This window comes from Typha angustifolia, chromosome 12, assembly GCF_048772165.1.
Source record: "Typha angustifolia cultivar Huaian chromosome 12, ASM4877216v1, whole genome shotgun sequence".
In the NCBI taxonomy this organism is placed as follows: Eukaryota; Viridiplantae; Streptophyta; class Magnoliopsida; order Poales; family Typhaceae; genus Typha; species Typha angustifolia.
In genome coordinates this window covers 8,093,533-8,109,973 of record NC_133250.1, presented here as the reverse complement: position 1 = coordinate 8,109,973, position 16,441 = coordinate 8,093,533, and the positions used below count along the sequence as shown (strand labels likewise).

General features: G+C 37.4%; 2 protein-coding genes across 2 annotated transcripts; both read right to left on the bottom strand.

Moving 5' to 3' along the window:
• Nucleotides 1-67: 67 nt before the first annotated feature.
• LOC140771960 (uncharacterized) lies at nucleotides 68-2,323 on the bottom strand. Its single transcript, XM_073113814.1, has 2 exons — nucleotides 1,977-2,323; nucleotides 68-676 (listed from the first exon to the last, which is right to left on the bottom strand). Exons 1-2 carry the CDS (start codon nucleotides 2,229-2,231, stop codon nucleotides 398-400), a joined length of 534 nt encoding a protein of 177 aa, XP_072969915.1. The 5' UTR covers nucleotides 2,232-2,323; the 3' UTR covers nucleotides 68-397.
• Nucleotides 2,324-7,666: 5,343 nt separating this feature from the next.
• LOC140772092 (transcription factor MYB77-like) lies at nucleotides 7,667-9,291 on the bottom strand. Its single transcript, XM_073113986.1, has one exon. It carries the CDS (start codon nucleotides 9,136-9,138, stop codon nucleotides 8,143-8,145), a length of 996 nt encoding a protein of 331 aa, XP_072970087.1. The 5' UTR covers nucleotides 9,139-9,291; the 3' UTR covers nucleotides 7,667-8,142.
• Between the last annotated feature and the right edge of the window lie 7,150 nt (nucleotides 9,292-16,441).

Genomic DNA, 16,441 nt, shown 5'->3' with positions numbered 1-16,441 from the left:
CATACTTGTAGATTGGAAAGAATATACTCCATCCGCATCCATTGATGTATTAATTAACAGAAGAATCTTCATGGAAATGGATTTAACTGAAGAGACATAAAAGGAGGTACATAAATTGCTTGTCGTGTAAGATCTGCAACTAACTCTCCCCGCTCAGTTCTCATGTTCCAAAGATCACACCTCTACTAAAAGCCTTACAAGAACTGTGGGGAAAAATATTATCGGTTTTGGATCAAAATATAAACAAAAAGCATACCCTCCAAGAAGAACAATCTGATAGGTCTTTGCACATCCTCACACTTTCCAATAGATGATATTTATGCCTTGCCATAATTGCATGGAATGTAAAGGGATGCTACCTGAACCATTGGCCCACATTTTCACTTTCCAGACATTTTCACAGTTTCAGTTCATCATAGTTATCGTCGTCGTCTGTTTCATTATCTGTAGACTCATCCTTAGTAGGTAGTTCTGCACCATTATCAGTTTTACTCTTCTTCTCTTTCTTCCTTTGTTTCTTCTTCTGGCGTTTCAAGCGCTTCTTTGCAGTTCGTTCCTCTGCAGCTTTTAACCTTTCCTCCCTTCGCATGGTAAACTCAGCTATCTCTTTCCTCCTCTGGTAGTCCTTGTCCATCCTTGTGATTCGATCCTGTTCCTTCCGTCTCATTTGCCGATACTGTTAAACACATTTAGTTGAAAAAAAAAAATTTGCACCACAAATAAGCATATTACTTTAATTAAATTAGAACATAGAAAATAATACAAAAGGGTGTGTTCCCCACATGGTAGCCGTAGCGCCCATTAGTATGTCCTATATAAATTCTAAGTTCTATCAGATATCATTATCTACAAGGAGAATAATTTAACATTGTTGGGTTATCTGGGAAATTATGCATAAGATTAATTCAAAAGAAAAGACATGCAGGAGAAGATAACTAAAGATCACCTAGTGCATAAGAGTAAAAGGACAATATTATGGGCAAAAGTGCTATAGTTGGATTTGGGTCATTACATACATAGAGTTTCCAAGAAAAAGATCATCTTAATTAGCTCTAATGATCTCCTAACCTGTTGCATAGATAAATAGAACTTACACATACCCTCATCAACAGTAACATACGGACTTGAAAGTAATGGATAAATTTGTTCTGCCTCAACAACTAATGCATCAACTAGTAATATACTGACCTATCTTAAAATTTGACAACTTCCAGTGGCAGTCCTTCGATCTGGTTTCTTTTATGAGGGAACTTCCATTTAGACATATATAAACATATACTTTATAGAAATCTTAGTTTGGCAATAACATAGATCACTCATGAGGGCAACTTCAATAGCTAAAGATGATGGCAATACCTTGCTTGTAGACTTCTGATTTACAAGACACACTAAGATTTACAAGAAGTTACGCAATTTAAAGAGAGATTGATCTATTTCTGACTTCTTTTGATGTTAGATGAAGAAAAGAGGTTACAATATTATAATGACGACGACAGATCATTATGTTTCAACTCATTTGAAACCTCTACAATTATCCTCTACCTACTGTAACTTTGTAACTCTTTCATCACCAAACACATCCTTATTACTGCTTCTATTGAAATAATATCTTGTTCTTCCTCCAGCTGAATTAAGAATTAACACTAGATGTCTCCATTTGAACACCTTCACATATCCCCTAAGTTGAATCAGCAAATACAACAAAATCCTTGAACCACTAATAGTTCACTCCTTTCAAGAGCACACCAAAGAGTTCAAAGAGATTAGCTTCAATTACTATTCTTTCTCAGGAGACGAGAGATTAGCTGCCATCCACCTTCATGAACATACAAACCCACCACTTTACGAGGCACTCTTACATTCCTTAAATTACTCTATACCTACTTCAAACTTCAGTAAGCAATCCACATAAACAAGTGAAAAAGGAGGAACTTTTCAAGAAGAAAGTAAGGGGAAAAATGAGAAGAAGAAGCCACCTGATGGAAGTCGCCGGAGCCTGATCCGGCGGAGCTACCCGAAGTATTGCTAACCCTAACTGGTACGTTCTCCATGATCCTCCTCAGCTTCACCTCCAGCTCTTCTTCGTCCTCCCTCAACACCACCCCGCTCTTCCCGCCCTCGACGACGGCGAGCTCTCTCCCCGCCACTCCGGCGCCTCCATCTCTTGACGGAGCGGGTACCAACTGCAGATCGCGTCCGCCGCCGCCGCCATCTCTCGGTGGCGCAGACATCGCCGTCGTACGAGTGCAGCTAAGACAAAACCCTAGACGAGACGCCAACGTCGATTTCGATTTCGATTTCGAGGACGAAGAGGCGTTTGTCGTAACGGGTCGGGTTGGGCCACTTTGCTTTAAGAGACAGGGAGATTTAGCCCAATACCAATTGGTTAAATGGACCCAAATGCTAGCAATTGGGCTATAACTAATTGGGCCTGTTTGATACTCCGAATTTAAAATCCAGATTTTTTATTTTCCAAAACTAGAGAATTTGGACGCCTAACTTATAATTATTTTTAAATCCTCCATATTTATCTCCAAATAGGTACTAGAAATTAAACACTCTAGAATTCCCAAATAATTATATTACTCTAGCAATTTGAGGTTGCCAAATCCCGCCCTACCCGGGGGATTGACATTTACTCATATGGTTCGTACATAAAATTTTTTATAAAGATAATTTTATACACATCTCTTATATATAAATTAGATACATCTCACTTTACTCACATCTTATTTATTTATTAGTTGTAAAATATAATAATTATTTTAAATTATATAAGATTTTATGTTTGGTTACCAACTGTGAATAAGTATGTTAATTGTAATAGAAATTTTGCTTAGAAAAATATGCATCTTTATCACACCCCTCTATTTTGTGGTTAGATCGTTAGCTAAAGTATTGTTGCTTCTCCTAGTGAAGCAAATCCTTAACAAAGGCGTATTAGAAATCAAAGATCGACATTCAGCAACTATAGAGGCGATGTGCCAAGGCACATCAACCAAGTTTTGATCATTTAAGAGGGTGACTAGAGTCTGACAATCACTGAAGATCCATACGTTTCTACCCTTGGCTAACCTCGTTGCTTCCTTGATTGGCATGGGCAAAGCTTGGGCTTCCTCGTGTAAAGCATTCATGCAGTCTACCAGGAAGGTTTCTATTCCTCCTGAGGTTGATAAAGGGAACTCAGTTAACACTATTGCGGCTCCTCTCACGTCAGATCTGTACCAAGTACCGTCCGACCAACCAACGATGTCTCCTTCGCTAGGGGAGATGAGAGGTTGTGAACAATGGTGGGCCCACTACGTTGTAGGTCCACAGGAGTAAACCCGTCAAATCCTATAGAAGTTGAAACAACCAAGCTGGATGTTCACATTGGATAGACTTCAATCCCTTCAAATAAGAGCTTGTTTCTACTTTTCCATATGCACCAAAGGATTGCAAGACAGTGTGAGAACCTTTCATGATCAGGAAGGTCAGTGTAGAGTTTAACTAGTAGCCATTCATCCAATCTGAGGGAGATGTTGTCTGTTCTGACACCCAGGTTGCTGTGAAACCAAACCACTCTTGCGAAGCTACAGCTAAGAAGTAGATGATCCACCGTTTCTTCCGAAGAGTGGCACAAGATGCACATGGGTTCGATACTTGGTATTCTTTTGTGAAGCACCTCTTTGGTGGGAAGGGCACCAACAATACATCTCCAGATGAAACAGTTTGAGTTTGATTCGGACAAATCATTAAATATATATCGATGCATGGATCGTGCGCATCTAACGGTTATAATTATGCACGAAATCAAAATAACTTGATGATCTCATAGAACTAGAGCAAGTGCGACCATGACACCCATATCATTTGCAGGCGATCGATGTGCTAAGATGCATCTGACGATACGCTCAGACAGGCCTAGATGAGACGATCGCGCATCGAATTCCAATTTTCTTATTCCCTCTTAACATGTCATGCTTGATTCTAGGTCATTTTACATAAAAGAGGCAATTAAATAAAAATAGAAATAATAATAATAATAATAATAAGAGTAATGCATATAGAATATGGTATTCGTTACTAGGCGAAGAAACTTGTGATACATGATAAGATAAAGACAGTCATTGTTAAAATTTTCCACCTAAAAAAAAAGAGTGATCACAAGCTATATTATTGCCACAAGATGATGGAAAATGACACTGGGATACCAACATGTACTTTGGTCACCCAGAAGAACAAAAACATAAACCCATGTAGAAAAACGATTCTGTTTGCTTCCCAACCCAACAAAAACTAAAAAACAAAAACAAAAAAAATACCCACAAAGTCAAGACCACTTGCACACAAAAATTCAAAAAAAATTAAAATAAATTTATTAAGAGGATGAATGAATGCATACAATTCTTCTCATCTCATCTCCATCACAAGCGTCTGGACTTAAGACCATGATCGTCTCCCTCACACGTCTCATCCGAAGTAATCACTCCAACTAACTTCGTAGTTGGAAAATGTCTTACGGCACCTACTACGGGAAAGGTAATATATCTATATCAATGTCTATATATATATATAAGGACAACTTTTATTATTTACTTCCAACTATATTTCCATTAAATCCCTTCGGTTTGCAAAATAATATATATATATATATATATATATATATATATATATATATATATATATAATGTAATGTTTCTACTGAACTCTAACTCAATTTGTTATTATATATTTTACCTTTTAATGCCTCAAAATCACTACGGTAGATTACTTATTTTTTTACGAGATAACTAAATTAATAATATTATGCTATAAACTAAAAGGAAATGTCACCAAAGTGTTGACAGAATCAACCGACTACCTTCCATTGCATTGCATTACATTGCAGTGTGACTAAATTAAATAGGGATGGACCCACGGCCCTGACCAATAGAAATTCCAGTGGAGACCAAACACTCAAATGCATACAAAAGAGGTTGACTCAAGACTCTTGTTGTCATAACTTAGAAGAAATGGGCCAAATACTACTATTGCTTAGAAAAAGAAAAAGAGAAAAAGAAAATCTCTATCACCCAATCCATCCCACCAAACAGTTGGCAGTTGGACTGCCAACTTGAAACCAACTCCCAAACAAATATCCCTCAGACCCACAACTCTATCCATCACCATGTCTTTATCTTCTATTCCAAAACCTACTGAGTTAGAAGAACTCTCACGGCACTACTAGGGTTATCAAATTAATCAACCAAATAATAATAATAATCCATAATTTACACCCTTCTTTTATTATCATTAATTAATTTATCTTTCAAACTAAAGATCTACTCAATCAAATTTGGATATTTAAATCTCAAATATTACCATCCTTCGGCTTCCATTTCTTTTTCCAAAACAATCGCAATAATCATGGCAATGATTAAAGGAAATGTGGAGGGGGGGAAAGCTTGGAGTACTGCAAGAAACTATGCATATGTTTGTGATATTGACTTGCCATAATTGTCAACTAGATTATTTGGATTACTTTAATTAGCCGATTGCCGACATCGATAATTTGACCCTCTCTCGTATAATTTCCACTTTGTTTTCTTTTGAACGCGATCATGGAATTACTCCTCGTCTGACTTTTTTCGGGTGAGATCAATGAGTCAACAGAGTAACTCCCATTCGTGGAAACAGAGTGTCTTAAAATATTTGGTCAACTTGTTTGACTTGAAGAGAATGGTTGATCTAAATTTGTTGTTATTGGTAAAATTCATTCACCGTCTTCTTTTCTTTTGTAAGATTTATTAACATAAAGTAAAGTCAACACATGCAAATCAAGGGGCTAATCACCCTATTGGCGTTTATATATCTTCAAGGATAAGTATGGAGAAATTTCATATCATTATTTAATAGATATATAATTAAACAATTAGCCTTCATAAATATGATGATTCTCTTAAAAAAAGTATAAACTTAAAAGAAACTAATGATGTCCGACGACCACCAAAAATGAGGTTTTTTATTATTATTTTAAGGATGTTGGTCGAAATTTTCCGCACGCCTATTTTGTCTTGAATTTATAGGTTAAATATATTTTACTTTAAAAAATCTCAAATTAATCTCTTTATTTATGATTAATTGATACTGTGTCAAAGTTAATTCAACACACCTAAATGACCAAAAGTGCTACATCGTGTTTATTAAGCAACATTAATGGGTTTTTTAATCTTATTTTTTTAAACCCATATTTATCTTTATTATAGATGCGATAAAATTATTAAACTTTATAAAACTCATGTTTAATAAAATTTATTACATAATTAGCACAATCTAGAAAATAAAAAAAAATATGTGAGTATTATTTGAAGAGAAAGACATGCTTATATAAGAGGGGAATGCCATTTTTATCTATAAAAAATTAAAATAGAGGGAGTATTAATTTAGATAGAAAAATTAACATATTCACTAAATATCGAAATTGATTTGAGACTTTTTAAATACATAGAGTAAAATAAATTTGAACATTTGATAAAATATATTTAATCCTACTTTTAAATATGAATTTAGGTAAGTTTTACGGCATTAATTTCAGCTCAGCAAAATCATTGAACCACCCAACAACTTTTAAGTCGCTTTCCAATTCGGAAATTTATGTTTAAAATGTACTGAGTAAATTATTGAGTCTTTTGGAAAAGAATTTTTATATATGTATATATATAAGTTATTTTTTGGATTAACGGCTTAAATTTAAAAGTTGTCATCTGATTTCTTAAATCGTACGATTTTATGGAGTCGGATTTAACATGGCAAAATATTCATATTTAAATTTTAAAGTGTGCTATGAATTTTTTAAAAAAAAACTTAGAAAAAAAGAAAAAGAGAAGAGAGAGAGAGAGAGAGAGAGAGAGCATCAACACGTGAGAACCTACACATAAACATTCCCCTTCCGACCCAAGCAAGGACATGACCATATGTTAAAAAAGAGAGAATTAAATAAATAGATAGATAAAAGAAAATTAAAAAAGAAGAAGAAGGAGAAATTGGAGCCAGGAAAGAAAAGGAAAAAGAAAAAGGAGCTTTACCCACCCAACTGGCAACTGGCAACTGGCAACTGGCATGCAACGACTTCTCTTCCTCCAAATACCAATCCAATCAAAATCGGCGGACGTCCACGTCAATCCCAATCCCGAAAACCACCTCCTAACTCAATCCATCCACCATTTTATTCTTAATTATACTTTGATTTTAGTTGAACATCACGAAAGACTTCTTTTTTATAAATATATATTATTATTTTTTTAATTTTAAAAATTTTGCCACACAAGATTCGTGTCGTGGACGTGTTGTTTCCAACCCCCACTAACGGATAAGGACCAACCAACTAGCCAACGAGGCAATTATCCATCAGATAATCATGCATCTTTAGCCGATAATGACCTCAGAATATGTTGTTATTGTTAAGATTAAGATTAAGATTAGGATTCAGTACTAATCCTCTCACGTGAGGCCTTAAAGAAGGTGTCAACGGAGTGGAACTGTACTAATAACTGCAGAGAAATATCCCATCCGTAAGCCTTAAATTAAGCGCGTTAACTACCTGCCCACCAAACAAACTAACACAGTGGAAATTGGGAACTATAATTAAAACCGTATAATTTTCCACTGCTGCAAAAATATGAGGGTGTGATTTGCAAAACGTCTATAATAAAGGATTCAGTTCCGATAAGTTATTGTGGGGGTAGAACGAGATCTTCTCCGAGAATGAATACCGAGTAAAACTGAATTAGTTAGCTGTCACTCGTAATGACTCCCGAGTTGTTCCAAACCGCTCCAACTTCCACAACTCATTCAGCTTTTGCTACTCAGAACCCTTCAATGCACTAAGTTCTCATCGATTTCTGACAGGCTAAAAATAAAAGATTTCAACTTTTTTTTTAAAGTTTTTGCTCACTTTGCTGTACAAGAAACAAAAAAAAAGAGACGTTATTTGTATAGCGTGATGGGAAATCTAAAGGGGGGGAAGAGGAGTTTGGAAGTGATTTAAATAAGCAAGAGAGGAAAGGGAAGAAGAGAACTGAACTACTAAGTAGGGAGAGGGAGAGGGAGAGGGAGAGAGAGAGAGGGAGAGAATTAAAAGAAGAGCACGTCTTCGAAGGGCTTGCTTTCTTCTTATCTAAACTACTCGATCGTGGCGAAGCCGATACGCTTCATAACGGCGCCGTGGACGCTCTCCGGCGTCGGCGGCGGCATGCATGTGACGGTTCCCGCGGCGGCGCCAGACCGCAACTCTAGACCAGACATGTAGCTCCGCACCTCGTTGCGGATCATCTCCTGCATCACCGTTAAGAACTCGTCGCTAAAGGGGAACTGCGACGGCCGCCGCTCCTCCGACGTCCGATCGCAGGCAGCGATCGGTTGCGGTAGCTGTGGCCGCGGACGAGGCGGCTCCGGGATGCTGTGGTGATCGGAGGGACTCGAGTGATCCAACCCCGGTAAAGAGAGGGTGAGGGAGGTAACGGGATCCTCGGTCTTGGCGACGATCGAGGAAGAAGCGGTGGCGGTGGAATCCATCTGAGGTAGAGAAGAGGAAAGTGGCACGATTCCGCCGGTTCTGGGAACTGGACGGTAGATATGCGATGCAGACGGCTGCGGTGGCACGATAGGATGGCTCTGTTGGCTCGAATCGCTCAGATCGGATCCCGACGGGCTCCCGGGGCTCAAGCAGAGCCCTGCTCCTCCGGCGACGGACGACATCACCGGTCCAACGCTACTCGCTCGCTTCAGCGGTCGCGCCGCCGCCGCCTCGTCGGCGACGTGGATCGCGAGGTCATCACCGGCGACGGAGTTGTACTTGCGCTTGAGGGTAGAGTTCCAGTGGTTCTTGATTGCGTTGTCGGTGCGGCCGGAGAGAAGCCGGGCGATGGTCGCCCACTTATTCCCGAAGTGACGGTGCGCTCGGATGATGGTCTCGTCCTCCTCAGGAGTAAACGGCCGGTGCTCAACCATCGGCGAGAGCTGGTTGCACCACCGGAGCCGGCACGACTTCCCCGATCTCCCAGGGATCGACTTGCTTATCAACGACCAGTTCCTCGCCCCGTGCTTCTCCACAAGCACCTGCAGCGCCTCGTCCTCCTCTGGGCTCCACGGCCCCTTGATCCGATCCATCGACGCCATTAGATACGAAGTCTCAAATCGAGATCTATACAACCCCAAGTAGTCACAAACCCTTGAAAACCCTAACCCTAAATCGAGAGATCTGAGAAAGGAAAGAGGAAAACAGAACCAAGGCGTTTCTTTTTTAGCTTCCGCTCGAAGCGGTGAGGTAGAAGGGGAGGGAGGGGCAGGGGAGGTCTATATAAGAGGTGGGGAGGGAATAACCGGGAGAATCCGGTAGCGTCAACCGGTGATAGGAAGTTGGCAGGCGGTTGCTTGCATACAGCTGTCACCTGGACACGCGTCGCCGCTCGCTGCGATCTCCTCCCATCCTCTCCATTCCTCTCCATTCCTCTCTCTCTCCAACTTCCTTAAATGCCCTCCACAATAATATCTCCCTCCCGATTCCCCCCAGTACGGAGGCCCTGCGTTTCCCCCGATCCGGAATCGCGTCCCTCCCCCCTTCCACTAGCAGCCGTTAGGAGTTACAAGAGTGGGACCCGGGGCGAATAATATCGCACGAGAATTCGAAACCGAAATCGGCGACGTGTGAGCTGTTTGTTTCCTTTTATAGACTTTTTTCGGCCCCAAGCTCGAGTGAGCGATATCTACGTTTGCCATTTACGTGGCAGTAACCGTAGTAAAAAAAAAAAAAATATATATATATATATATATAACACCACATACGTACGTACGTACGTACATACATACACACACACACACAATAGTTCTGTTGTTTTTATCTCGTCCGTACGCGTGTACATCAATTGACGTACGATGTGCAACGCGAGGTCAATTAAAGCTCTAAATGGATGCAATTATATTCGTATCGGTATCAATAATCAAAACTAACCTACTGCCATTAATAATAGATGAGGAGGGAGGAGGAGGAGAGGAAAGAGAGAAAAGTAATATAGTTTAGGGATTAGGGTGTGGAAAGTGGGGACGGAAAGGATGGGTCGACACGCAGGAGCTTTGACTGAGCCAGCCTGGACAGCATTCTTCTAGATCTCACTATTTTTTATCCATCATTGCTAGTGAATATTCTCTTCCTAAACTAACCGAATAAATATTAAGCCATCATATATCCAAAGTTTAGGCAAAAAAATTTTCTACCGAAGATGTAACAAATAACCGTCCAAGAAATTGGGTTTAATTTAAAATTTTGAAATATCTCAGGAGACTTCAACTGCAAGCTTTTCTCATCGTATGGAAAAAGTCAAGGTTTGATTTGAATTAATCTTCTTCTTTTTTTTTTTCTCACTCTATAGCCGTTCCAACGGCCAACTACGAATAAACTTGAACCGATTACATATGAAAAAAATAAATACTAGTAAAATAAATTATTATTATTTTTGGATTTAATTTAAATTAGTGGAAGGGTGTGAGTTTGGTGAGGTGGCAGTGGACGACAGCCGCTGTCTCGGAATCGGAGGGCGGATTATTACTGCAGTGCTGTCATTCCAGCCTGTCAATCCCCAACCGTACTGCTCTTAACGGCCTCTACTCCCCGACCGCCACCTGCCGGTTCTCCTCCCCCCACAAACTCCACTTGAAACCTCTTAAACTATACCGACCTTCGTCGCCCCTTCCTCTATCCCACTTTCCTATTCCTGTTCTAATCTATTCAATGCAAGCTTATTCTCGGTTTATTTCCACTGGCCACGCTGCCCACCAGATTGAATAGTAGGTGTTCCCGAATAAAGCTTTTAAAGGTATCGGATTGTTTAGGGTTATCCGGGATTAGGGGGTGGATAGTTTTCTTAGCAGCGGGTTGGGTCTTTGTTCTTATATTAGTCCCCCCTCGTCACACCCCCACATGGGATAAGAATCAGTTTGCTTGCTATATCCATGGTATCCGTATTCAATTGCTAGCTGCCAAATCGGCATAACTATTCCGTATTCTGCTCCTCCTATCCGTTTTGTTATTCGTACGTCCTTTGCTTAGCCACTCAGCCCACCCGGTTTGACCCCCCACATGAACGAATAACTTTATCCATATTCAATCTCCTATTCCATTTTGCCCATTCCATAATAAATTACAATGTCACACATCTTCCTGACATCTTTCAACTTATATTGATTTGAAAGCCAAACAAAAATAAAAACTTTCCCTAGGTGAATAATATATTATACCCGTGCTAGTTAGTTTGATCAGCATATTATTAGATACGCATCAACGCATTATCACTTATAACCGACGACTCTAATACACTCCATGATACCCAAGACCGACTCAAAAGAAATCCTTACAGATAGTTTGAAATATTGTAAAATTAATGATAGGAGAAGACTAAAGTTAGCATCTTTTTATTCTAATAATATTTAATTAAGTTATATTGTTGTTTTTTAGCTAATGATGACATGAAAGAAGCTCTACAAACCGCACCTCTCATATCTCTCGTTCTCACCGACATATATATCCTCATTTAATTTCGAAACCCCATGAAGTAAATGCTTCTAATCTCATCCCTCCATTCTATACAGTGAATGATAATTTAATAAAAGTGATAGCGATATGACAACATAAAAATAAATTAAGCAAAGAAAATATTCATACCATGCAGCGGTTAAGCTTTCTTTTTCCCACAGAGACGAGGAAAAAGAACCGCCATTGTAACTAACACTATACTTTAATTAATAATTATTATCCCTTTGTATATTATTTTTTTAATTAATATTTGTGGAATAATTTGAAATAATATTGTCTCTGTTGCACGTGCGACATCAAATCCCGTGCACTCGTGTGCACAGTTGCACGGAAAAACATTTCCTAATTTCCGATCCTGTCCTCCTTTAAAATCCGTGCGTATATATATATATATTTATAATATTTCTGCAATTTATTATAGAGGAGCGTCACATGGTCATCATACTTTGAAGTCTGAGTTGGTTATTTATAAATGTATATTATAAGTTTGCGATGATGGATAGATGGGCACTTTGGGATTAAAATAACAAGCTCGTGGTTAGTATTGTGGGGGGAATTTTGCAAATAATGTTTGACCCACTAGTGCAACAAGAGAATACCAAAGCTTGCTTTCCCGAGGCATCGCCAATAGTATCCGTCATACGTAGTGTTGGCTTCCTTGTGTTCACATGACTTTTTAACCTCCTTTTTGCATTTTAAAACCAATCTGATGCTAATTTGTTAAGACACAAGTGCTAAAAATAAAAATAAAAATAAAAATATCATATAGGTGGAGTTAAAAAGGAGGAGAAGGAGACTTTGTGGTGCAGGGCTAATGAACAAAACGTTACAGGTTTCCCTAGCTAGGCGTGCACATGAATAGTTTTAGGTTGGATGATTCAATTTGACATATAATTCTATCAACTTTTACTATGGCAACTTAAAGTTATCATTAAATTTATTCTATACCGACTTCTCTTTTTTGTTCTCTTTCTTTCTTTCTTTCTTTCTTTCTATCTCCTCACATAATATCTCATTCTCGGTATATATTTAACATATTTTGTTTAGTTAGTAACTCAATCTTAAAATAAGATAAAAGTGAACCAGTTTTGCAATAAGAGATTTCATGTGACACTAGCAATCGAACGAACCCACCTGGGAGGCTCCTACGATCACTAATCCGCCATTATAAACGCATGGAAATGATAGGAAAACGTGCAGTTAAATAAAGCGTCTGAATTACCCCACACTTTTCTTGCCCTTTTAAACAGTTGACTAATAATCTCTCTCTCTTCTCTTCTCTTTTCTTCTCTTCTCTTCACTCTCTCTCTCTCTCTCTCTCTCTCTCTCTCTTTAATTATTGACCTCACGTGGAAAACAAGGAGGATAGGCATCGCGTCATCGTCCAAGGCGTGGCCCAACAACCACCTCTGGCCACGTCGACTGACTGCTTCCGCTGCTGGTTGACTACCACCTGTCCTTACGGGTTTCCCGAGCAACTGCCGCTGCTCGCCACGTGTGTCGGTATCAGTGGGGACCGCCTGGTTCCTCCACGCGGACGTGGCGTCGGCATCCGAAACAACCGTAACCGCCGTTTGGATCGGCCGTCGCTTTTCGCGCCGGTCGATTCCCTCCTCCTTCCCCTCCCCTCTCCATTGGGCCTGGGACCCGCGGTTCGGTGAGTCCACGTCATCGCCGCCAGCTAAAGCGCACTGGAGGAAACGCATCTCGCGTCGGGATCCGATCCAAGTGGGGTCGCATAACGCAGTGCGCGGTCCTGCGTGCTTTCGTTAGCGGCCTCCGCATAAAAATCTCTCTGCGGAAAAGTCCACTATCCCCATGAAACGTTATTATATAACCTGTATATTAGATCTCCTCACCTATCTCTTATCTCTACCTAACTTCTTATACTATAATTTTTTTTTTAAACCGGTCCTTATAGTTAATGATTAAAATATAATTATTAATTTTTATGTCAAATTTAATTAGTATGTATCTAATAAACACGATAAGAGTACTTTAATCATTTTAATGTGATACAGTTAAGTTTAATAAAAAAAAATTTAACAGTATCACTTTAATCATAAATACTAGTTTGAGATTTTTTAAATATACAAAATTAAATTAATTTTAGACATATTTAAACATAGTAAATCTATCGCGCCTAAACTTTATCTCTTTTTACTATAATAAGTGTAAAATAACATAATGTAATATATATTCTAACGCGGCTCATAAATTTCAATTCTATTAATTATTTAAATTTATTGATAAAAATTATTACGCGATTGTCTATTTTACACTAAAAAAAAAGATAATTTCGTGATATTTTCTAATAAAAAAATTTATTAAAAAGTTTTAGACAATTAAAGAGGTTATGTCACCAAAATAAATAAATAAATAAGAGATTTTATTAGAATGAACAACAATTTTGTTTCCAAAATCTCTCTTATATAAATATATATAAACATTTATGTCTCTATATATAGCTTACTGTTAATAGATACTAAACCAACCAACAAGGCACCAAAAGAGGGGCCGTTTTTCCATTTGACGCCCTAGATTATATATTTATTGTGATTACACCCTCCCATTTTACAAATTCGAAACACATAATCTAAGGTGTGAAATGAAAATAAAATATCCTCTAGTTTGAACGGCAATTTGGTTGGTTTCATTTGTACGAGTAGTTATCAATTTTCCAAGCCGTCCATCCAAAGGGTCAAAATTGGTGTATATGTGGTGTGGGATCCACAACTTTACAATTTGACCCATAAGTACTAATAATTTATTAAGTCGTCCATTTTATGTCAGTCCTCCTAATAATTCAAAGTGTGGTTGGTCTGAAAGAGATTGAAATCAAAACAACGGTTTAAGGTACCCAACTAACCATAAACGGAAAGCGACCCAGATTTGAACCACTCTACTCTATATACAATTTCTATCATTCTTTTCCATTACTCTCCCTTTCATTTAATATATATATATTTCTATTTCCCTATCTCCATCTCCTTTTATTATCTTCTAATTAATCTAAACTTTAATTAGCTAATGACAAAGTAAGCATTAGTACATGACGCAATTATTGGGTTCTCTATCTCTCTCATAAATTGTTTAGCTCTCTCTTATACATGAATAACATGCTGAGTTTGTGAAAATAATTAATGTAAATTATTGAGAATAAATTAGAGAGTAAAAAGACCCTCTAATCTCCAACGGTCATCCAAACATAATGTTAGTGAGAACTTTTAATTGAATATGAGTTCATTATTTCTATAGATATGGTTATTATGTAGGGTTAATTATACCTAAACCCTGAGAATTTTGTAATTTACATATGATTTTTTTATTTATAGATTTTAATATATAAATTTTGTGCACTTTATTATAAAAAGATATGCATCGACTATAGAAAATATATGTACTCAGTTTTAAATATTAAATTAAAAACTTTTAAGAGTAAAATGGTACCCGTAGAACTAAAACTTAATTACTTAATATTTGTTAAAGAGAAAAATCGAATGAAAAACTAACGGAGAATACACTAAAAGTAAATTAGAGAATCTAAGCAATAGTTTAGAATGTAATTATCCCTACTATTTATATATATAATCATAAGATTAATAATCTTACTTTAGATAAAATAAATTAATATTTAGACATGTGTGCCAAAACCTTTTAGGCCCACCCCCTCTTTCATCATGCATCATTCATCATTTATACCCTTTTTATTCCTCCTTTGCTTCACCTTCTCAAACTCTCATAGAAGAATTCAACCAAGTAGGCTTCAATGATAATTAACTCTCTCTTTCCCTGTTTACCCTACTCTTAACCTTTTGCTTTTTTCTCTAAAGCTGGTTATTGTGCATTAAGATAAGTATCTACCCTTTAATACCCTTTACATTGCTTAGTGTTTAGGGTTTCATAGGATGCAAGAATAATTAGTTACACACTCCAAAATAAAAATAAAAAAAAAGTCACTTTATTAATTATACTTTATCTCTATAGTCAAACGTATATCAAAGAGATCTGAATCCACCAATAATACTCACATATGCTGGATTATTTAATACATGTTGCAATATGACAATCTTCTTTTGGGACCATAAATTCTTATAGAAATATTATATTTTGTCGTCTTTCTTTTCCTCCTCTGTTTAACTTAAAAAAATACTCTCGCCTTAAAACTACCGTTACCGAATTCAAACTTTTATTAAAATTTAGTTAGCATTATTATATGGTTGGAGATAATTAATTAAAGTGTAGAATATTTCTTAAAAAATTTCCTTATAATTAAGGAAGATTGATAATTATACATTAAAGTTGTAATCATAAGTGGGCTATTTGTCCATAATAATTCCCAAAATTTTGACCAAGAAGAAGAAGAAAAAAAAAAAGAAAAGTAGTCCAAAAGTGGGGAACAACTTCTCACACTTGATGGAATCTATGCAACACCCCCTTCTTCTCATGGCATTAATTATATCCTTTTGCCAGCAACATTATAGTATTACTTTTCTTAACCCATCTTTATGCTTGATATATATACTAGTAAATGCAACCCTAGTGCTTTCCATCTTTGCTTGCCCTTCCCTTTTCCTTATTCTAATTAGAGGTTCCATCTTTATCAACCAAAAACTTTGGTTGCTAGTTTAATTAATCCATTAATTTGGTCTCACCTTTGGAGTTTGCAATTTTTCTTTACTTTTGGCCACATTGCCATGGTCTTGGGTGGCCATTTTGATGGAATAACCTCCAAGGTGATGCACTTGTGAAGTATGAAGTGGGTAATGAGATCATAGATGGAAACAATAAGAGTGACATAGGGAAAGAAAAGACTTTATTATTTCTTTTATTAGGAAAATTATATTTTGCATCCTATTTTATGTGTATTATTCTCTTTATTATTAAAAAAAA